Source organism: Grus americana, chromosome 1 (genome assembly GCF_028858705.1).
Source record: "Grus americana isolate bGruAme1 chromosome 1, bGruAme1.mat, whole genome shotgun sequence".
Lineage (NCBI taxonomy): Eukaryota > Metazoa > Chordata > Aves > Gruiformes > Gruidae > Grus > Grus americana.
This window is the reverse complement of record NC_072852.1, coordinates 52531967-52556554: the sequence shown is the minus strand read 5'-3', so window position 1 is coordinate 52556554 and position 24588 is coordinate 52531967. Positions and strand designations below refer to the sequence as shown.

The 24588-nt window shown below is 37.2% G+C and overlaps 1 protein-coding gene across 1 annotated transcript; it reads right to left on the bottom strand.

The window, feature by feature from the left end:
* On the bottom strand, positions 1-24489 carry NEDD1 (NEDD1 gamma-tubulin ring complex targeting factor). The gene is made up of 15 exons (XM_054805643.1): positions 24366-24489; positions 23082-23225; positions 21111-21205; positions 19610-19726; positions 18298-18438; positions 10959-11188; positions 9740-9941; positions 8814-9000; positions 6040-6168; positions 5795-5842; positions 5121-5344; positions 4215-4371; positions 3779-3935; positions 1367-1433; positions 1-674 (listed from the first exon to the last, which is right to left on the bottom strand). Exons 2-15 carry the CDS (start codon positions 23215-23217, stop codon positions 570-572), a joined length of 1995 nt encoding a protein of 664 aa, XP_054661618.1. The 5' UTR covers positions 23218-23225; positions 24366-24489; the 3' UTR covers positions 1-569.
* Positions 24490-24588: the final 99 nt, after the last annotated feature.

The following is a 24588-nucleotide window of genomic DNA, read 5'->3' as shown; positions in this document are numbered from 1 at the left end:
TTTTCAAGCTCTGGTTTTACTTAGGATAGAACAGTTGCTAGTTGAATAAAGTTAACTGAATACTGTACTTTCCAGCTCCTTATAAACAAGGCTCCACGTCATGCAGAAGATGAGCTTTCTCTCCTCTTTTTCCTCCAAAATAAGAATCTGAAAGGCAAGCTACAGTGATTGCTTCCGACAGCAGTAAAACAAAGCAGCAGATAGAAAAGTAGGTATATCAAAAAATTCTTACGGAAAAAGGCATCTGTCCTGGTTTGATTTTGTTTACAAAAAGGCACTTAACATATTGCTAAACCTCTGATAATGTACTAATCCTTTTAGTTTTTCTGTTAGAAGGATGTACCTCAAAGTGGTTAGCATGAGTATGCAAAGGTTCTTTATACAGTGTTTATCTGTTACAAAGTTTTATAATAACATATAGTATCTTATACCATTTATTTAGAAGAAAAGATTCGTGTTCAAAATAAGAGCAGGTCTTCACACAATACTTCAGTGATGATGGATGATCTGTCATAAAAACACACCATCTGTAGTAAGTTCATGCTAATAAAATTAGCAGTGTAAATGTTTCAGAAGTGAGTCCTCAGTCTTTTGTTTTCCTCTCGTAGTCTCTCAATTTCAGCTACTAAGCTTTCATTTACAGAGTATCTTTCAAGTAAAGCGTGCATTTCATTCTAGAGAAAAGAAAAAAGTCCCAATCACTAGCTATAAAGTTAATTATTCCAGTTTTATCCTATCCCTTTTGAAAATTAAATAACCTAGATAATACTGGTTTTGAAAACTTTTGATAAGAAAAGTAAGATTTTTTTATGCTGACATACTGTATTTTGATCATTAAAACATTAGTGAATATTTTATCAAAGGATATTTTGCACTTCTTCAGGATGAGAATGTGCTAATGCAGGTTCCATTAAAATGTTCAGTACCAAGACAAAGTCTTCTTAATGCAGATCAAAAGAACAAAGATTCATAAAAAGGTGAAGTCAAAGAACACAGAACACAGTTCAATATGCATGCAGTACCTATAACTGAAGCTTTCTATTTGAATTCCATCTATCTCCTCCTCAGCCCAGCTATTGGTCCTTTCCAAAGGACAGCTGAATTTGTTTCCCTTTTGTCTTTTTATAACTCCTGAACTATGGAATTCATGATACCTACCCAATGCATATGTTCCCTTTATTTATCAAGCATAAAACAGTTTAACAGATTCCAATTCACAGTTTCCCCTTCCTTCACATCCAATCCTCCCCTTCTTACTCTTAATAAGTAAAATTGATTTTCAGTTTCGAGAGGAAAAAGTTGGCATGCCTTGGTATTACTAAAAATGAAAACTGAATATATTTCCCACCATGCTCTCTGTACATACCAACTGCATGTGGAACTGCTTGATCATCTCCACTTGCAAATTCACAATATCTCGATGGCATGCTTCTCTGGGGGAAGAATTGCAAAAGGACAATGCTTAGTTTTATTAAGGAAGCAGTAATTCTCTCCACTCCTCAGCACCCAGAACTCCACACTTTCTCACTTTCATAACATCATAAAACATGAGTCTGAAAGCCCTTAAGCTACGAAATGTACTTCTCTACCACTTATTTTCTGGAATACTTTTGTTATGACATTGACTTTCATAAGTACCATTTTTCAGCATACAAAAAGACTTAGAATCTTTTCTGTTTAGAAATATAAATGTATACGTGGCAATATCAAGACTCTTTTTTCACTCACGAGCTGTAAACTTCTCTCATTTTTACCATTCAAAGCTGATTTTTCAATCCTTCGATCACAAGTACCACAGAGAAGGATATTTATCTGTAACTGAAGATACAGCTTTTCAGTACATCGCTTTCAGCACTTTCTCGTAAGAGGACCCAAAACATCAACTGTGATAGATGATACATTATCCTCACAAGCCCACAGAAAGCTGCAGGTTAGTCTACAGAAGTAGTAGTTCCAGTGTTGTCCATGAATTGACATGAACTTGTCAATTCATGGACAACCGTTCCACACTATAAGAATCAAGCTCAGAAACACCCTCTGAACACTACATTAATACAAGTGTTCCAGACGCTGAGGAAGAACAAGGAGAACAGCTCACAAAAAAGCAGGCAAGCTCATATGCTCTTCCTGAACAGCGCACCACAGTGCGATCATCTGAGACCACTGTGCTATGGGTACCAGTGGCCTGAGAAAGTAAGGAATTTCTTAAGTAGATACACACTGATCTTATTTCATTCTCCTTTCCTAAAACATATAGCAAACCCAAAGGGAATATATTCTTCACTATTTCCACAGGTTACTGTGCTTCAGAACTCCTGCTGGAGGCAAACGGTCATCTTCGAGTGTATTGAGCATAGATGCCAGCTGGCAGCTCAGAAACCCAAAGATGTAAGTTATCTCCCAAAGACAGCAAGTTCAAGAAACAAGCAGCTTTTTAGAACCAAATGAGTTAGAAAAGGACCAGGAGGAATATGTAAGTTCCCTGGGTTTTCCCCATTACTTGAAGAAGAATAGATTTCAGGCAAGAGCAATAAAAATCCTTTCCTCATATTCCAGAGGGTGAGAGGTATTTATATCAATGAGAAACTTGCAATGGTTCCCCTCCCTCTTACTGACCTCAGTACAAACAATCTTTTACATTCAGTTTGAATGTATCCACAATTTACAACTGGGAAGAGGGCCAGCAGAGCTGTCCAGCCACTCCAGGAAGCGGAGGCCAGAAGAGAAACACAGTCTCTGAGGCTCCAGATCTAAGATACTGGAAGTACAAGACTGACAAGCATTCCTTCCAACACTGGGATGCCTGAACACAGACTTTAAAGAAAAAACATCTGCAATCCATAGACTGCACTTTAAGTAATGTGAAAGTTACCATTTTTAATCAGATGTGTGATTATCGCCAAATATTCAGAGGGGAGTTTTACTATACTGTATTCTTATTTAAAGACATGTAGTAACATTCAATGTATTTTTCTGTTGGCAGATACAGAACAGCCAGAGCGCATGGACCTACTAAGCTAGTTTTGCATTGCTTTTTGTCATCAAGACAGCAATACTTCCCCGGCCCAGCAATCTTTTTCCCCCTCCACCATCTCAGTCAACCTACTTTTTCTTAAACATGGGTTGGGAAGTGATCCCCAAGATACAACTCTCTCAACTGCTCCATCTTCTTCAAACTCCGCTCCAAATCCATGCTAATTTGACTTGCTTCTTTCAGCACGAGTGGAGTGTTAAGTATCCACGAATACAAAGTAATCTGTCACCAACCATCACTTATGGCACAGACATTATTTTAATATAAAGCTTCACCAGTAGAAACACACACAGTATTTTACCTAATTCATGCCAAGCTAACAACAATCAAAGCCAATACAAGTCAACTGTCTAGGATCAAACCCTCCACAACGTCAACTTTAAGAGAAACTTCTCCTGCTGGGGCAAGGATGAGCATAGAGGAAAAAAAAAATCAGCAGAAGGCTTCATGAAAGCAGTAAGGACCTCATTATACAGATAAACTTACCATCTGAGAAGTATTCAAACACTCATTCTGAAAACATGTTAGCAAAGCCATGCAGTAACAACCCTTAGAGATATCGGTCTAATTAGTCATCAGAGCTATTAAAAAATAATAGTTTTATACCTAGATTTCCAAGATTAGGGGTATTAATGGTGTCAGTTTCTAATGCAAGCAGAAATTTCTTAAAGCAGATGCTAAAACATCTTACTAAGGAAATATGTCATTGAAAACAAAAAAATGTTCTGCATGAATACCCAGTACCTGAAGTCATCCATTGTTTCTTGTATCATATTCTGAATGAAGTTTATTTGGATTGATGTCAGAGGTGCATTTGGTCTGCTACTACCAATAGTTTCTACTATTTTTTCTGACAACGAACTGGCAACTCCAGCAGTGACAGGTGATGTTATCTTTGGACCTTTACAATTAAAGATAAGATAAAATAAAATTAAAAAAAAATCAGTATAATGGAGTACAAGAGGGTTTTTTATTTGTCTTGAAGCTTGTCAGTATTTTATCTCAGATAGATTTAGAACGAATCTTTTCAGAGCCAACTAGAGATATTCTAGGAGGGCAAACTGGATTTACAGAAGAATCAGGACTGGATGCTCTGTTTTAATGCTAAGGCCATTTTATCAGGTTTCACATCAGTTCACAATCAACCATGCTTAAAACTGGACCAAAATGACCAACTTACTTGTTGAGGTAGTACCATTTACTGGTAGATCATACGCAGGATGGGCCTGAATATTCTTCACCAGTCTCTCATTCGTATCAGGAGCCTTTACAGCAGTGGATGATGGTGGAGGACTTAAAGTTACAGATTCTGCACTTGATGAGCTTGATTTTGAAAGCTGACAATAAAAACAAAAATAATTTTAAAAAAAGAAGATGAACTTTACTTACTATAATTAATTATCTAATTGCACTTGAAGACTAAGTTTTCAGGAATGCACTTTCAAACATTTTTGGCTTTAGCAATCTACTCAAACATATGCTTTTCATTTTCTAGCAAGACATTCTAAAAATTGATTGCTAAAATATTCAAAATTGCCTCAAATGCATGCACACTGAAAAGAGTGCAAAAGGCAGGAGCCTCTTAATTTTCACATCAAATGTTTTGTGGCAAAGTTATAAATATCATTCCTAGCAAACTCAGACTTCTCAAAAGCAATATGAAAGGAGCTAGGGTCTCAGAAGTATATCAAAGATAACTCAAGGTGGAAGAAGACTGAGACGGAGAGTAGGGAAAGAAAAGAGGGTGGAATTGACCTACTAAATGACAAACAATCATACTGGTGCAACCAACTAATGATCATTGTTGATTTTCTAGAAAAATCAAAATATTCCTCAGGCTAATCCAGTTTTGTTTCATATGAACTTTTGTAACCTGAGCTTACTTAAAGAGAAATATACATTTATCTTGCATTGCTGAAGGCCAACACACTTAAACTGTACAACATTTTACAGATTTGTGTCAATAGTGTGAACAGAGTTGCAAAATAAGATTAGCTGGGATGCTATTAAGGATTTTTCCTTCAAACAGTAGCATTCTGTCAAGAATTTAAAAAGATCACTCATAACAATACTTAGTATAGTATACCTGCTTTGAGACTTCTTTAGATTCTGGTTTTCCAAGATTTATTTTCTTAGCATCAGTCTCTGGATGCTGTTGTTCTTCTTTAATTGGAGCTCCCACAAGTGCATGTAATGGGCTGGACCGTATCCCTTGTGCACTACTGCCGACTGGGTTTCTTTTTACTGGAAGGGCAGTGGTGAGCTGTGGGAGAAAATCCAAACCCAAAACATAGGACTGAAAATCCAGACCTAAAAAGGAAAAAGGAAGGGTGAAACACACAGGTCAAAAACCAAACACATACCCCAAATCAAACCCACAATTAAAACGCCTGCACACCACCACAAAACAAATAAACAAAATCACCCAAAAATGCTACAAAAACTAAATCCTTAAATCCAACTTATGCTGTCACTGTCCTTATGAAAGTAATAAAGCACAAAAAGCTTCCATATATGACTATAAATTCCATAAAGGAAAAACCAAATCACTTTAGGACCGTACTCTTGGATTTCCTGTTACCATGTTGTGTCTTAGCACCTCAATGTATTAGACAATTTCCAGAAAAGTTCATTTGTTTCAGTGTCTGCTTTCCTCACTTGTTTATTTTCAACTGTAAGACAAAATGAACATGGCAGAACTAGCGCAGGCCTCCAAAGCCTACCACTGACCAAAGAAAAATATACTGAAAGTATGTTTACCATCCCCTTTTCCTTGAGGATCTTCATTCACTTTATTTGCAATAGTATCTACAAAATACCAGAACACAGACAAATTAAGTGTTGATTAAATGAAACCTACATCGGTATTCATATCATTGCATCAAGTTCATAATCAAAGACAAATTAAAATACCAAATAGGTGCAGTGGTCAGTAACAGACAAATGTCAAAATGTCATGCTATATGCAGATGAATGATGCTTTAAAAATTTCAGTAGCAACTTACCATCTCTGACTGGAGAAAACACATCTCCTAAACTACTTCGACCCACATCAGAATTATTTAAATCAGCACTTTTCCCATGATCTGTTTCTTTAGATGGAATCACATCCAAGCTGCAACTATGGGGAAAGCCTTAAAAGGACAATAACATTCAGTTAATAATTGATGTTTTCCAAAAATAACATATCCTAAACAATCTCACAGCAAGCATGATGCCTGGTAAGTCCAGCAAGCACTTTAGAACCTTCTACAGATTCCAGTTAGAGGGTCAACTTCTAACTTCCTCACTGGGGCTGTCATCACAGGTGAATATAACTAAAAGCTGATATACTTATTAACAAAAATAAGATACAGTTAGATTCCTTTCTTCTTTTGAAGAAGCAGCAGAGTTATCAAACCAGAATGCACTCATTTTCAGATAAATCTACATGACGGATGCAGCAGATATATGGTGTGTCAGGTGAAATGAAAAGTAGCGAATGCACCTTCCGCTAAGGTGATCACATTCAGATGATCAAAATTTAAATTTATTCTGCAATCCAGGGGAAAAAAAAAAGTTAGCTTTTGTATGCATGGTAGTAGGAACAGTTGTCCGAAGAATGGAAGCATATCTTAAGTCCAAAATAATCCCAGTAATACATGGAGAAGTTAATTGAACTGCTAAGATAACTACATAAATTACTTTCACAATATAGTATGTTTGAAAACCAGCTCAGGACTGTAAGCAAGCCACTATTCTGCCCTCACTGAACTCCTACCTCTAAATGTGCTTAAGTTTTGCTTGTACAAGTTAAGACCTAGGCAAAAAGCATTAGTGCTGTGCAATCCATAAATAAATCTTCTATAAATAAATCACCTGCACATACAAAAGCTTTACTTTGTACCTAGTTTAGTTTGAAAAAAACCAAAAACAACAACCCACAAGTTGTTCATAAAACCTACTTCTCTACTCACTTGTTCAAGTGATGCAAATGTGACTGTGTGTATGACTACAATTAATCATGTCCAAGTATTTACATAAACTGGGACTTGAGTCAGGTTTAAGATTTCACTTTTAAATGTATTAATATAGCACATTTTCCGGTCCTTCAGATGTGTCAGTTATGACACATACATAGGATTGCACTTGCTAGTTAAGTAAATACTTGGCATACTGAGTCAAACTAGAAGTGTAATATCAACCTGTGCCAGAATCCACAGAGGACTGATATGCAAAAAGCATAATAGAAAATAGGGCAAAATGCATTTTGTATATTTTTACCCATTCGCAGTAATCTAAATCTAGTAAGTACCTAAACCAGGGGACAGCTGTTAAATAGAAGTTTGTGAGAAGCCAGCTCAAAGTACATCCAAACTTCTCATCACCTTCTGAATTCATTTATACTTTTGTGCTTTAAAATACCTGTCACAAAAATGCCCCAGTCTGTTTGTAAGCTGTATGAACAGATGGGTTTTTTTGTTTTAAATATGCAATCAGATCACTTTACTGAATGCCCCTTATTTCTCCAAAGTTAAACCCCATAATCAGGGTATAGAAGAGTCTCCACAGAACAAGTGCAGTTTGTGGTCTCTCATCCATTCCCATTTTTAAGTTTAAAGACTGTATATTTTGAAGTATACTGAGGTCTTTACTTCTAAAGTGAACATTCAGTTTAATGAAAAATATTTGTTTTACTTGGTAAGCCTTTATTTTCTTAAAACATTTATTTATTATGCTTGGTCCTCTTTATACAGGGTAACAGCCATTACATCTTCAAATAAAGATAATAAATCATATATTTTAACTGGAATAAAATTTTCCACACCATTCAGTAATGTTGATTAGCAACACTTCTTATATACATAGGAAGCATTCTACCTTACCTCGTACTTCACTGCATACCCAAGGGAGGTCATTAATACACGTCTCTATGGACTGCAGTGGCTTATTGCCTAATTACTGTTGCTAAATGTATTTTTCCTTATTTAAAAAGGGAGGGAAAAAGTGCTGTTGCATTAAAATGGCTTGAGGACTTTTTTCCAAGAATCTAACAGTGCTACTGATTTCAGCATATATTCAGAACTCTTGAATTAAATAAAATTTTAAGAGTACATTTCACACCGTGGTAGAGTTTTAGAATAATGCTCAAAATTCTTATAAAGAACTTGTTAATTTCAGAAGCATAAATAGCAAGTACAGTTATACAACTAATCATACTTGCAACTATATTTAACATCTTTCCTACCATGTGATACTGGAATCATGCCTCACACAAAAATACAGTTCAGTTCTCACTTGGGTGTTTGGATTAGGTTTTTTTTTCCCTGTGTTTTGTTTGATTGGGTTTTTTAGATGAGGTCTGTTACTCCTGTTTATTAATAGAATTACAAACCATTAGCTCTGCATTCTATACAGACATTGCATCAGAAAAACACATTGTGTACATAAGGATAATCTACAGGAAGTCAGCATGCAAGAGAGCTCCCCACAACATCACCATAGAGTTTTCTCCTTTAAAGTTTAAATGCAAACTTATACTTCAAGTCCAGAACTTTAGACTTCACACGTCTAAAGTTTGTAGTAAGACACAATTCACTTCCCACAGTCTCATAGTATGTCTAACGCAGCAGAGGAGGGAAGAGAAGGTACAGATGTGCATGCATGTATGCACAGTTCTTGCAAACAAATACCCTTTCCTCAGTGAAACTTTTATATTGTTATGGCTAAGGCATGAAATATTCCTTCCATTTTGTATATTATGCCAAATAACATTATATAAGTAGGAAGAAGACACTACCTGTTTTCTCCTGAAGAAACTCTCCTCCCTTATTCTCATTTGGCAATGTCAGATGTGATGAAACTGTAGCTGATGCTTGAGAGGCAATGTTTTTGATGCCGACATTTTGAATTCCTCCAAGATTACTACCAGCTTTGACTTCTACTCTTTTGGATACAGGTTTATTTGAAGAACTTGTAAGGTTAGACTGAAGAAGGAAAAGAAAGAAAGAAAAAAAGAACAAATCAAGAGAAATTATTATTCCTTCAGCTAAGAGTAAAAATATAAGCCGATATTCTTTCAGTATCAAAACACTAAAAAAAATTCAGTTCAAGTTGCAAAGGTTGCCTAGGAGATATGCCGTTACAAATATAAAAAAAGTATCTTAATTAACTTCAAAGAACATGGGAAACTGGGAAACATCTGTATTATATGAATACTGTGTGGACCTGCAAAAAAATACCAACAGAACTTAAGGTAACAATGGAGTGAACTCACACAAGCCCATTTTGATCCTAGGCTTCAGAAAAATAAGAGATTACATTATTAGGGACTCTATGCTATAAAGGAGTAGCCAGCCACTAGCAGCAAGTGTGCTAGAAGAGGAAAGCCCTTCAGCGGAAGGGCCATTACAGACCTTTCTGCTATTGACTACAAATGAATCTAAGGTGCCACAAACTGCTCTACAATGGCAGCACATTCACACCAGGAAATTTAAGACTAAAGTTTCACTCATTTCTACACCGAGGCTAGGGGTGGGGGGAATTCCACATTAAAACCCACTAAAATGGCACTTAAGACTGAGCAGTTTATAATTTCTATGCTGATATGAACCACTTTTGTTGGCATCTGTAATTCTCAGAAATTGAATGGTATCATTTCTTTAGAACTTAATGCCTTGCTTTCACTGATCTGCATATTGAATAATAAAAGGAAAGATTTTTTACCTTGGAAAAAGTGCTACTGAACTGAAGACGTATGCATTTCACACAGCCTTTGTGAGCAATAACTGTTTTCACTGGTGATGTCAGTTGTCTTAAGTCATACTGGCAGATTTTTCCCCGGGAACACCCTATAGCCAAAGTAGTACCATCAGGCATGAAGTCTACTGTTGTCAGAGGAAAATCAGCTACTATTGTTGTCAGTAATCTTCAAACAGGAGAAAGGACAGAATAAAGAAGCTTTTAGAGTTCAAAAGTTAGACTTTTCATAACAGAGTACCTATAAAAAAAATGTAAAAGCTTTCATAATTCAGCTACAGGTCAGTAGTTCCACTTCTCCAGTGCCAAGTAAATTCAGTGAAATATCTTAAAGAACAGTGGATTAGACTTATAGTAAGTGTTCATGCTTAATAAATTAAAGACTGCATATGCCTCAACAGATTTCACCAGGACGGGATCAAATTGCCTTCATAACAGCAGTTCTGACAGCTACATTATTTACTGGTATCGTCATTTCCAGCAGCAATCATACTACGTGCATAGTCTAGCTTCCCAAGCCTACCAACTCTAACCTTACCACAGCTCTACGAAGAGCTTCAGGTCCTAGTTTGCATCCTTCTACTACACCCCTCCAAACCAGAGCCAGACTCCTGCTTTTATTCAGCCAGAGTGAAAGCACAACCCACACTAGAACCAAAGTCCCACAAAACCACTTGCCACCCTACCCTCTTACTACACAGCCCCATCACCTATGCCCCATACTTTTTTCAACCAATACTCTTCCTTATTTAAGGCTCACTGTTTCAGCAACTCTGTGCACCACAGTCACGTCTTGTACCTTGAACTAGAAAAGCAAGCAAGCTAAGCTCAGGTGGCTGCAGGTCCTCACAGGCTGTACTGCCTACAGAGAAGCTAATTGCTCTGTATCAACAAGAAAAGCCGACATACAAGTACTTGGGAGTGGTCACTCATATGTAACACCTCAATTAGTTCCCAAATGCCTTGGGTTTTTTCTGATAGTTTGTCTGGGGTTTTTTTGTTTGGTTTTTAAATAAAAAAGCAAAATGGACTATGGTACAGGTTCTCCAGTAACAATACGCCAACCATTTCAACCATTCTCAATGTGGTCTGAATTAAATATTTCATGTCATAATTAGGCATGCTTTTTCAGTTTATAAAAACCAAATAAGGATCCTATAAAATCAAAGGTCTTTAATATACTCACTTTTTACTTGAAGTGTCATACAGAATTATTCTTTTATCCAAACCTACAGTTACAAGCAGCAGCTTATTGACTGGAGAAAAGCAGATTTCTGAAGCTGGTGCTTTATGAGTATTTTCAAAATTATGATATGGGTTCTGACTATTTACATCCCACAGAGTTACGTTTCCACTGTCAGAAACGCTGCCCAGCAAGGATTTCTTAAAGGATGAATATTTCAAGTGTCGAATAGGCTGTAAAACAGACATAAAAAATGAATGGTAATACCACTATTAAACACCATATTAAGTTCTTTTATAAACACACAAACACATTAGGAATACAGATTTTACATTAACTTAAAGTAGTTTACAAAGGCTGGCCACTCTAAAAAATAAAAAGTAAAAAAAAAAAATGTTCATTTTGCATTACAATGCCATTTTTGCTGTCAGGGCAGCAGATTTTTTCTTTTTTCTGTGCACCAGTATGGGGCACCATATGAGCTGATCAGCAAAATGAAGGACAAGGGAAAAAAGAAAACTCCTAGAAAAGTTTCTTGATTTTTCAGCAAGTATCATGCCGTCAAACACACTACAAAAAACCATACGACATCTAAAATTAACAAGTGAAAAGCTACATTATTTCACTGATTGGTCTCCCGCAAAGAATGTTAAACTTAATTTCCCCACTGATTTTAAGTACTTGGGTATAAGTCAATTTGGTAAGACACACAGTCTCCAGAGTTATGCAAGTATGTAGGTCCTGCAGAAGAACAGACATCACCCTGTGAGCTAGGACTGCAGAAGAGGATAATATGCCTGGTTTACCACAGGCAGCCTTGCTATCACAGAACCATGTAATACAGGAACTTGTCTTTCAGAAGCAGCTAAGTATTTTGTTTCCACCATATTGCTTCAGAGGATGTTTCAGAACCTCACTACTCTAATACTAAATTATTGTACTCAATTTCCAAATTAATTTTATTTATGACCCATTTGCACCAATTCACTCCTGTGACAATAACACCCTCACACTTAAACTGCTTCCTAACTCCCCAGTGCTGCTTTCCCCTGTTTTAATGAACAGCCAACTCATCTTCTTTCAGGCTTTATTTTGCTATAAGCAATAAGCGAGACTCAGTCTCCTAAGTCTGGTTTTTCAGCACCATCACAGTCTCTTTGTAACTCTCCCAGTTTGAATCTTTCTTGAATACGGACAAACAAAATCTCGTACAATCCTCAAAACATTTTGCTACTGCCTTTGCAAAGGCAGTAACACTTCCTCCGTTTTGTACTGTAAATACTCATCCTGACATATCCTCGACTGCATTTTCTTTTTTGTTATCCAATCTGTTTTGGTTGCTCATTGCCATTTTATGATCAAGATGGCCAAGTCCTCCCTTCCCTTGGGAATTTTCAAATCCTAGTTTATTAAGAAAAGCCTCAGTTGTGACCTTGATTTCTATACAGTCACAGTTGCTCCCATGTCTATTATTTCAATTATTTTTTGATTCGGACACAATCCTCTCTCTTACAGGCAATACCTTCCAACTGTGTCTCAACATAGCTCTACTTCTCATATCATAACCATTACTGAAAATATTCAACAAGATTAGCTACTGATAACCTAAACAAATATTTCATTTCAATATTACCTACTGTCATCTTTCCTATAACCAATTTCTTACCCATCCTCAAGTCCTTTCTAACCTCCATCCTCTCTAATATTTTCTCACAAGGCACTGAATCAAGTGCTTTACTTGAGACAGACAAGAGCCATTACATTTTATTTGTCTGAAAATGCTCTCAAAAAGCTATTATATTATTCTAGTATAGACCACACCGCAATGTGCCATACTGGATTTTATCCTATTTCTCTCTTTAACTTCATTTTAATGGAGATGTGTTGGTTTATATGCCTTCAACATAATTTCTAACACTTGCATTGCATGTCTCACTGGAAGCCTAATTGCTCCAGAAGGAAGTGGCATCCTCAACTACATATTCAAATAGGGCAGAAGATGACTGTTTACAATTTATATGGTCCTCTACTGGACATGATGGAGACATTTTTATCAGCATCTTTCAGTTTATTTACATTTAAAAAATATTGAGACACTCAGCAATAACAGCTCAATTCCATACATTATCTTCATGGGAAATGTGCCTGTCCCTCACAGTTCTCTCAATTCTTCACCTCCAAACACCTTCCTTACTGTCCTGGCACCTGCTCATGTTCCATTTTCTTCCTCCTCTGTCCTCCCGCCCACCAAGATTACTCTCTCCTAGCTCTCCCCAAGCCTCCCTTGCTATCCTACCATGAGGCATCAAAGAACGTAATTTCCGAAAGGCTGCTTGACAAGACAAAACTAAAACATTTCTCCTCCCATTAAGTCACTTAATTTGAAGTTTTCTTAAAAAAAAAATCTCCATGAAAAAATACAGCTTTAAGCTTAGCACAGTTAGAAGCAGTAGACAGCCAAGTCTCATATGGGAAAGCACCAAGTATTAAGATGCAGGTGGTCAATCTACATCACTTACAGTAAGTCTTAGCTACATTTTCCTTACTTCCCACCCCATCCATAATCAAAAAGCAAATTAGAAACTGTGTTTTAGAATGAGAATAGGCTTCATGAAGTAACATGCTGTCTTTATCTTTAAAAATATTGACTCAACTCTACATTAATGTTATAACAAAGCAAACAAAAAACCAACATGCTATCTGGTGTTCACTGGACACCAGATGCCCCATCCCTGGAAGTGTTCAAGGCCAGGTTGGATGAGGCTTTGGGCAACATGGTCTAGTGGAGGGTGTCCCTGCCCGCAGCAGGGGGGTTGGAACTAGATGATCTTTAAGGTCCCTTCCAACCCAAACCATTCTATGATTCTGTGATTCTATGAAGTTAAAGCACACATATACACACTATGAAAGCTGACAAGCATACACAGAAAAATATCTTTTTTGTGATCCACTGCTGCAAGGGAATGGGACTCCTTGTACAGGAACAGATGATCCATTACACTTGATCAGATATTTGAGCTGTTTAATCCTACGTCATATGTATAAAAGTGTTTGATACTGAAGTTCTCAAAAAGGTAAAAGGGACCCCTCGCCACTCACCATAGGAGACAGAGCTGGGATAATCTAATGCTAGGCCTAAGTCTCTTTCAATTAGTTAAAACCAAACTTATCTCCTTTACGGTATTGCTTTCGTTGTAATTCTCACGTTACTTTTCCAATCTTCTCCCTCTGATCACATTTATTGCCAAAGAGGATGCTAAAATAAAATCATCATCATGATCAGCTGTGTGTTCACGGAGAAAACATTACCTTTATGTCACTGAATTTAACATTTTTGTTTAAGGCTTAACATAAAGCATACACAGGGTGGGTTTGTTTTTTTTTTTTTATTTTCTTCAGTTCCTTTTTCTTCCTCTTTACTAGACTTCTTCCCTACTTCTAATGCCTCTGTACCTCTGCAGTTGTAACTCTGTAAACATTTTTGAGCTGTCATGCATACTATTCTAGATCAGATTCTATCACCTATTTTTAATTTTAATACGTGTTTCTTTATCTTATTTCTTATACATTCTAATGTCTTTATTTATCTTAGTGACATAAAATTAATACATAGTCACAGTCTTCACCAAACAGCCTTTAAAAAAATGTTGATTTTTGGATGGCACGATGAAGTCACAGAGCTTTAATACACTCCCAGTCAAGTTTTTCCTGAAAAAGTTGAACTTCATTTGTCATCTCCTCTCCTTTTTCCTAAGTTATGGTTTAGAAACAAGAGTTCTGTTACTCTGATTTTCAACACTAGGGCCTCCAACTCAGCCTAGCTGGAAACCACCTAATACAGTTCCTTGGCCTTTGCACTGCCAGCAACGGGAATCATAAGCCTAAAAAGGGCACACAACCCATGTGCTTTATACAGTTTAACTGCAAAGTTTACTAGTTATAAGAAAAAAATAGCTAAGGATGTGGGACACAAGTTAAACACTGGTAATTTTCTGAAAATAAACCCGAGACTGTTTACAGATTACAATTTCATCCACAGAATTAAATGGCAAAGGTATGAGACATGTTTCGTAGGGAAAAAATCCAACTAGGCAAGCCTAAGTATCTTACCTGAATTAGGTCTAAGAGGATATTTAAGATTCTTGCTTTATTTTAAGTCAGCATAGCTGTTCACTGGCTGAAATTCAAATGTCTGAATAGAAGTGGGAAGGGGGCATCTGTTTTCTGATAATTTTAGTTACTAATACTAAAATAATTTCAGGACTACTAGGAATGACACAATTATTTGGAAAGAGTCATGTTTTGGAACTCACATGTCAAGACTGAAAAAAAATTTTAAAAAAATCAGTAAATATGAAGCAACTTTCACTACATCTTAGTAAGTACAACTCTTGATGATTTCTGGAAATTCTGTGCACGCAAAACTATCAGAAACACATTTAGCACAACGTACCGAACCCACAAAAAGACAATTAAGTTCTCTTTGGAACATTTCACCAGTCAGTGTAGCACAAAAAGCTATACACATCTTTTTGCCTTAGCTGTGATTGGAGTGGATTTTCTCTAGAAAATAAAAGTACATTTTATCTTTAAGCTTCACAATAAGACAGCCAAACAAGGAACAGTGCACTTCAGAAAATGGTTGGTCCATTGCTGAGGACTAGTTACACTTAGGGTTTTTCACCACTGAAAAAGAAGTGAAAAGCCCAAAACTAAACCACAAGTAGTCTAGCATCATCAATTACCTTATTTAAAGACAGCGTAGTTTCTTAATCTCCTTTATACCTTAGTGAGCCTTGTAAGTGAGAAGGCAGATGTAAAGACAGTTGATAGCTTTAAAAGCCGAAGACTATTTCACTATACGGAGTGACCAGAACTCATCACATGTCTTTACAAATCAGCCAGCTGTTCAAACAACTAAACTAAATCCTGTTGCTAGGAGAGTAGCACTAGGCAGTGAAGACTTGAACAAACATTATGTTTCAAAACAAACCTTAATTCATCCTCACAACAGCAAGCAGATAAGAATCTGGTAGTCTAAATGAATACCAACAGCAAAGACAAATTATGGGATCTGCAAACAACTCTGTGCAAGAACTCAACTCTAATAAAGCACAAAAGGTGTTTCTAAATCAAAACCAATTGATCGAATATAGGCCAATACTCATATGAAAAGAAAATTGTTTAAAGTCACAGAAAGCACTGCAACCCTGGGCTATTCTACTACTTGTAGAGTCTATACAATATCAGAAATTAACTGGCAAGAAAACTACATTCCATCATGCTGAATCAAACATAGACAAGCGAAATTTTATAAGCTTAGTTTGACCTCACGTTCCCCAATTGTAAAAAAAAGTTACTAGGGAGTGGTGACCCTTACCAAGCCAGACAGCTAGTGCCAGGATCAAGCAGGACAATACACTGTGTACCTATTCAAGCTTACTCTTAGAAAACTGGGCCTCTAAACTATAAATCAAGTAAAGGCTTTTTAAATTTATCTGAAGACTTGTGTAATTCTGTTATTCGCTTCACTGCACAATTAATCCTGCAATGCTCTGCAAGTATCAATTAAAACCCAAAACCAAAAATAAAGCTATTTTTTGCACATAAAAGCAAAGATAATTTTTAGGACATAAGATAAGCTGATAAACTGGGACATCCAAGTAGCCATTCCATTACACAATTATAGCTCGATTCCATTTTAAATTAAGGCTGCAATCAAATAACTGCCCCCCTTTAGAAAATGTTATAGACCCTTTAGAAAGTGAAAAGTAGCTCTGTGCTTGCAATTACTTTGATTTAACACTTCAAATATCTTTAGCCATCTTAAAGGTCACTCAGCTTTGCAGTAGGCCTCTTGATTTCATCTGCCAAAATAGCTATTCACTGCATCACTTAATCCTAATCACTTTTTGGTGGAAAGAGTTGAATCTATCAAACAGGTTGATGCAAATCATCTTTGTAAGATTTTCTTCATTTTCGAATTAACTGGCAGCATAGTGCCAACTCTGGATATTCACCTCAGCTGCGTAATCCAGCCATGGATTTCCCTGTAGCTCCTGCCTCACATCCACGTTTTTCATAAGATCGTAAGAATCAAATCAGAAAAATGAACTGACTACATAGATGGATTCTTAAGATCAAACCAAGTATGAAGTACAATTTTGCTTCAATATAAGTATGAGACTGGTGATGGATCAAAGACACTGCAGCACCTAAGAGCAGAAATAGTTCGAATTTAATGGAAATTTTTCAACAGAAAGTATACCGCAGTTCCTGTGATGCTATAAAGTCATAAGAGATTCTTCATCAAGTTATATTGTTCACGCTAGACAGGAGAAAAATTTAACTTCACACCCTATCTGCAGTCTAGGACTGAAAAAGCTGTTACAGTAACAGAAAATGACTAAATCACAACCTGAGTATTCCCTGCAACATTAAAGGTCAGGTTTAGGACCAAAGCAACAGTTCTGCATCCCCTAGGCAGCTCCTACCTCTGTAAAAATGACTCGGTAAAAAAGAAAAGAATGCCCAGAACACAAACACTTAGCTGTGCCTAAGACAGCATTCACACTAAGAATGCACTCTGGAACTTCGATGGGACACCAGAGCTCATTTACTGCAGATGCCCTTATATCAAGGGGTATCTAATGATACCCAATAATCCTGCCATATCTTTTGAATGAGTAAAAAGGAATTGTAGCGGAAACCCCTACCAAGGCCCCTAAGTAGTACACACGCTTTGCATTTGTCTTTTGCACAGTTTTCCTTCAAACTAAGTTATCCAAAATTTCACCTAAACACTTAAGTAGGTAATATAAAATCTCAATTGCTTTTCTCTTTGAGCAGCTGTGCAATTTTAATCTCCAGATGAAATAAGCTTATTATTTCCAAATGCAGGCTTATATTCATCCCTACTGTACAGATGGCCCCGTTCAGTCGTAAATCTGATTACTTTGGATAAATCAGAACCCAGGCTACATGGTCTTTGCTCTCTGCAACAACATACGTTGAGTAGCACATTAAAATCCTGCTTTGGTTTGTAAAACTGACTGGTTTTGGTTCAGTTCCAAGATATGTAGAAATTTGTTCTTGAGGAACCAGAGTCTACAAAGTAAAATTTGCTGTAACCTGTATGTAAGGTACTTGAGAAATTTGTATTTCAACGTTTAGTATTATTTAAAACCAGAATACACACAAAGGACTGTTTTTTCCTTTCCCTAAGTGCACTCTTAAAAGGAAAGAGATTAACAAAATTTAAAAGCTCTTGCTATGTACTTTCAATTTCCAAACACTGAATTAAAGCTTCATACCTGAAAGGAACTTAATACATATAGCCTACCTGACGGCTGCCGTAACCAAAGGGATTACTTGATAAATTGGTTGTAACACTGTGTAGGATAATTTCACCACTCAAAGATCCAGAAGCAATGTAGCAATCATTCCAATTATATGTAATACACGTGACTTCATCTTTATGATCCTGTGAGGGAGGGAGGGAGGTTAGAGAGAGGGTTAAACACATTCAGGATAACCATATTCCTTCCTAATCAGTGCTTTTGCAGAAAAATTTCATCTTCACGTTTTTTTCTGACCATCTGTAACATTTAAAAAGATTATTTAAGAGTTATTAAGGAATATTCCACAAAAAAGCAGCAGAACATACTGAAGATCAGCTATTATATTTTAACCACCGTCTGATTATTTTCAGAAAATTGTTTTAATAAATTAGTAAAGATGATGCTGTAATTATATACAATATTTTAATAAGACAACCATAGATATAACTACCACAGGTGTCATTAATGTTATTTTAAAAGTCTTCCAGAAGCCAGCGATATTTGAATACACTTTCTGTGAATCTGATGTATTACTGCCAACTTCCCCTTCTGTCACTTTCACTATCAACACATATTTACCAAATAGCTTTTCAGTATAGTCATTTGCAATGATGATATTGTGTTTACTGAATATAGAGGGGACAACAATCAAGTACTACTAGTCCAAAAGAGGAGAAAAAGATATTTAAAGTATTGTATTAGCTACTTAGTAATTTTGTTTCAAACTGTAACTTTAAGAAAAAAGAATAAATCAAAGCTAAAGTTTTAGGACCTCTTTAACAGTGGTCCTAAATGAGGGCAAATCACCTACTGAAAGCATCATGGAACTATACTAGACCATCCTAAGTTTTGTGCATCATAAGGAGGTTTTAGAGAATTCATACTGGATCAGTTAGAAGATGACAACCTTGTCCCAGTTTTGCGTAACACTAGTTTAACTACAGTATTCTACAAATACAAAAGTATTTTCTTGTTTGACATATCAGAAACAGCAATTATCTGAAATGCTGCCCTTGGCAAAAATCCCATCAGAGACTATCAATACAAAGTCACAAGATAAGAAGCCTATTCTGAAAATTTAAACATACTTTATTATACAATTGTACTCTGAAGACATCAAGTTAAGTATGCTTGTTAAATTAAATTTGCTATTTACACCACACAAAGAACACAAACTTGAACGAGACACATGTGTGCTAGCTCCTACCTGTGAACGTGATCCAATAGATACATGACTTAGAGAAAATTAATTTTTTTACAGTTGGCAGCAAACCCTGGCAGTCATGAAAGCTACAGTTCTTCAGCCAAACTTACCTTAAGGCTACGGTAAACCCTTCTGGATTTCAGATCCCAGATATTAACTGTGTTATCCAGGCCTCCACTCACAATATATGAAGAACTAGAATTCAAGCTCACACATGTCTGTTTTGCCTGATGGAGAAGGGGGAAAAAAAAAAAAAAGTATGTTAAAGATAATTAAGAGATTTATGCAAATCTAATTAAAAGCATATTGATGTGTGTTTTCATCTTCATTAACACAAATAGTCCCACCAAGCAACAGAACTATTGGTACACTACAGTCATTTTCCATCAAAAGGCATTTAAAATCCAGTCTAGTTTGGACATATGTTTAATATACTTTAAAATCTAAATATATAAACTCTCAAATGCTCACATTTTCCCACTCCCATTTCATTTTTTAGCACCTTTTCCTGCAATATGCATTCTCCCTTTAAATTATAGCTCCCTCAAGTACAACCATAAACTTCTATTCAGGTACTGAGTTTTAAAAAGAAAATGCTGAGGTTTTTTCTAAACTCCTTAAAAGAAAATCAAAAAGTTGTCTAAGTCATGTACTTCGCATTCCCTAAACATTACAAAGAATATTATAGCAGCAAACCTCATAATTTGGTAAAGTGATTCTTTTTAAAATAATCACTGAAGTACCAGCTTTTGAAAAAAAAATGTCAATCTTAATGATAGGTCTACATCGAGGACAAATTATTATTCAGTTCTATCATGTTGAATATTCACTTTTAAGTTCCTGAAATTTGAATTAAGAAAAAACAAGTCCATCTAATTATTGACATGAAAAAATTGGAAATGATTGCATTAGTTATAGATCAGATTCAGTGAAACCTCGAGGACAAACACACACTCCACCTTTGAAAGTGTTCGCTTCAGCAACCTAAAAGCAGGGTTGAACACCTTTTCCAAAGATTTCCAGTCCAAATTAGCATTACAATAGCTATCCATGAGAATAATTAGAATGGTTTAGAATGCTAACAAGTTATTCAAGTAACCATGTCGAGACTCTTCTAAAACTAAGTCCAGCTTTCTGAAGAGTTTATAGTGCCACGCATTCACATATTTCCAGAAGATAGTGCATGTATGCTCCAAGAACAACCTCTACATAGACTCTTATGGTTTTCAATGTACAATTCACAGGAATGCATAATGCTGACAATTCAAGTTGGAAAATTAAGTTCAAACTTGAGCTCTGTTTGTTGCCTACACATTAGATCAAGTTTGAACCACTGACTGCCTCGGGCTATCACATTGAGGCTCAACAGGCAAATTCCCCTAGCAGATGCTAGTATAACCACATTTGTATCTTCTTAGTGGTAAAACTATTCTAGAAGTGCTATTCCCCCCACTCTTTGAATCTAACTATACACAAGGCAGTGTTTTTATATACGTGTCATAACTCTAACAATGCTAAAATTAAATTGATCCCAATATGCAGAACAGGTGTGATACAAACAGTAAGGTGAAGTGGGAAAAAAACCCAGGGAACAGCATTAGTCATACTTACCCCTTCAGCAATTTCAAAGAGTGGAACAGCTTTGCTTTTACAGCTTGAAACAACTATTTTATCACCAGCAGCAGAAGCAGTGGCCAGGTATCTATCTTAGTCACAAGTTATGGACCATAATTGTATTACACTGGTGATTAATAAAAGCAGCAGTAAGTTCCCCTTACTGAACAGAAAACAGATTGGCTAAACAGTCTAAAGTACTGTACCTTGAAGGGACCTAGAAATAGAAACGTAAGGCTATTTTCCAAGCTTTCATTAAGAAGCTCTTCCATTAACTACAGCCCTTACTTCGCAATACAAGGCAAAGCAATTTCTTTCAGAGAGAAGAGCAAGAAATATCTGGCAGATATTATTTAAGAGCTCTTTACCGCTAAGGCAACTTATCCGGTCTACAATTTTGTTTCCCCACCACCCTCAAGTAAGAGCCCCATTTATCACTAGAGTTCAAAGGAATGCCTGTTAGCAGACTACAGATTTAAAGAACGCTCCTGTTCATGACAAATGTTAAACTACTTGACCATATGGTTTCTAGACTACAATGAACATATACAAATTTATCTCCCTCTGTACCGACGGAAGAAAAACAAAAAACCCAAAAGAATCTTTTATGACACCAAGTACCACAAGTTGTAAGAAAAGCCTTCAATATGGAACTACAGAGCAGGAAAACTGCATCTGCACCCCCACCAAACAAATCAAGTAATCATTTAGATCCATGTCCTGTAGGTCTTCAGGCCAATGCCCATTGTGATTTTGTATTTGTTTATTTAAGAATACAGGTTAATTGACTGGATTTAACACCAAACAACTGGTAGGCAGATTAGCAGATTAGTCCTTGTTCTTTCTTTCATTATTTTAAGGCACCATTTTAGCTTACAGAATTATGCAGAACTAAACCCAGTGCTGTACCCCTAACAAATTAACAGGCATTCAAAAGTATATGGAGTAAGATGCTTCATTGTTTCACTTTTGCAGGATGAAGAGGAAACTAGGTGGAAGAAAGCATGACAAGTCAGACTGTCTACAGCTAAAGCTTACTAAACAAACAACACATATAAGTGTGTGTATATATATAAATATTATATCTATGCTTCAATTTCTCATACATCCACTTATTTGCAAACTTAGAGGACATTCAGAACTTGCAGGACTTAACTGTTATGTGCCAGCATCCTGTCCTTTTTTTTTACATCAAGATCAGACATCACTGCCTTTTCCCATGAGAGCCATACAAGCTGTTCACCTGACAGTGCACTGTTCTCATGAAATTTCCTCATATATTCATCTAACACCTCATATCATTCTCCTGCAATAGGCTTCCAAGACAGAGGTGAAAGGCCTAAATGGGCCAGATCCATTTTTGTGCATAAATCACCACCATCCTATGGATATTTTCCTACACATCCAACACTTTTGTGTTTCCTCTGTAAATGCTACAAAGACCACAAAGAAAGCCAGTGCCTACAGAGTAAGGGGTAAGTGTACACTATCAAAGACTATCAGAATCAATGAGAGGCTGTTCAAGGAGAAACAAACAAAAAAAAAAATGTTTCATTACAATTTTCCTCTTTACACTAGGTATAGAATTTTACTGCACTAGCAATTGCTTTGTTCAACCTTGTCAGGAAATTAAGCACTGCCTTACAAGTGAATATTGTAATCAACTACTGAAGAAACAAATGCGTAAGCTTTACAGTTGGTAGGCAATTCAAACATATAATAATCATTAAAAGTGTTAGCCTCCTAAAGGAAGAGAAACTTCTTCAGAAGCATTTACCAGTGTGAGTTTATTTCATAAATCACTTCAACACAGAGAACTACAAGATTTTCTTCACAATACATACAAATCTTTTTATGCAAGACTTCAAAAATGCATCAGACCTGTGATTTACAGACACTTTAATAAAAAAAATTCACTGAAATTTTGCAGAACACCCACAAAACTATGGCTAAAACTGTAAAGGATACTATTGCTGGCCCAACATAGTGAGCTGACTGGATGTGGGGGTGTATGTGGGTTGAACTGCTCCACCACAGTTAGAGATGAGGAATCCCAAATTTTAACGTCATCTCCCGATGAAGCAAAACGTATGCTTTCTTGCATGGCTGCACCTGTTTTTTCCAAAAAATAAATTTGAAAATGAAAATACATATATATAAAAAGTAAAAATATACAAGAGGTGACTTCGTAAGTCAAGAAGAATTTTATTTGTGTCATTTAATACTGTTTTCTTGATAACCAGGTCATTTATTTAGAGTTACACAATTAGTACCATTCAACTGAAAATACTACTGAAAGCAGTAGACACTCCACACATTTGTTACTTAAATTCTTGCAGGAAATGTATGCTTTCCTTTTCACAAAGGAAAAGCCACCCCCTCTATGGTATCAAGAGGCTAAGAAGATGCTTGTATCTGCACAGAGGATAGAGCTGCCTAACACGAAGCCGTGAGTATCTCAAGGATTCACTTCCCACCAGTAGATGGAGATACACAAGCTGGAATCAAACCGACTGTTGCGGGGGAAAGGCTGGAAGTTTGGACCTAGAGAGCTCACTTCAGCGCTCATCTCACCACCCTAAAGGAAACATCCGAGAATCCTTTAAACTAAACCTTTAACTGTACAATACGAGCAACAATGAGTTGCTTTTCAACACAGCTTATACAACGTTAAAAGACAAAAAGAACACCACCAAAAAAGTACGATATTTGTTTTGACTGACACCGTTTTAAGAGTAAAAGCCAGGCTAACCAAATCCAGGTTTATACAGTTTATTCTTAGGTTTTTACCGTGGGCAATTTTAAACTAGCAACAAACAAGGACTCAAGCCTTGGTAAGCATTTCCTTCACCTGAAGGTATCACCACCCTTTAGCCAAAAGCTTCCGGGACATTCCTACAGAGCTTTAAGCCACTAATTCTCACTGCCGAGGATGTACAGCACGGACAAAACTAGTCAGGAAACTCAAGGTCCACAACCGCCTTCGCTCGGATGCCCAAGGCACCAGCCCGCGGGGCTGCTCCCCGCTCCCTCGCTGCTCCTCCCGCCTCGCACGGGGCTTCTCTGCCCGCTCTGCACCCTCAGCCCCGAAGGCCGCGGGATGAGCCGCTCTGCGCTCCCGCGGCATCGCCACCGCCCGGCCCTGGCCCCGCTCCCGGTCCCGCTCCCGCCAAGGCGGGGCTCCGCTGTCGGGCCGCCCCCGCGCCCCGCGTTCTCCCCGCGGCGCCCCTCTCCCCCGCAGCCGTAGCCCACCTGGCAGGGCGGGCACCGGGCCGAGCCCCTTCCCCTCCCGTCCCGGCCCAGCGCCTCCGCAGGGATCGGACCCGGCACCAGGCGCCGGCCGCCCCGATTGGCCCAGGCCCTGCAGCTCCCAGTTCTCTACGGGGTCCGCGGGCACTCCCGGCCAATGAGCGCCGCCCTCCCGCGCGCCCTCCCTCACGGGCCGACTTTCCGCGCCTCTTCCAACTTAACAGCC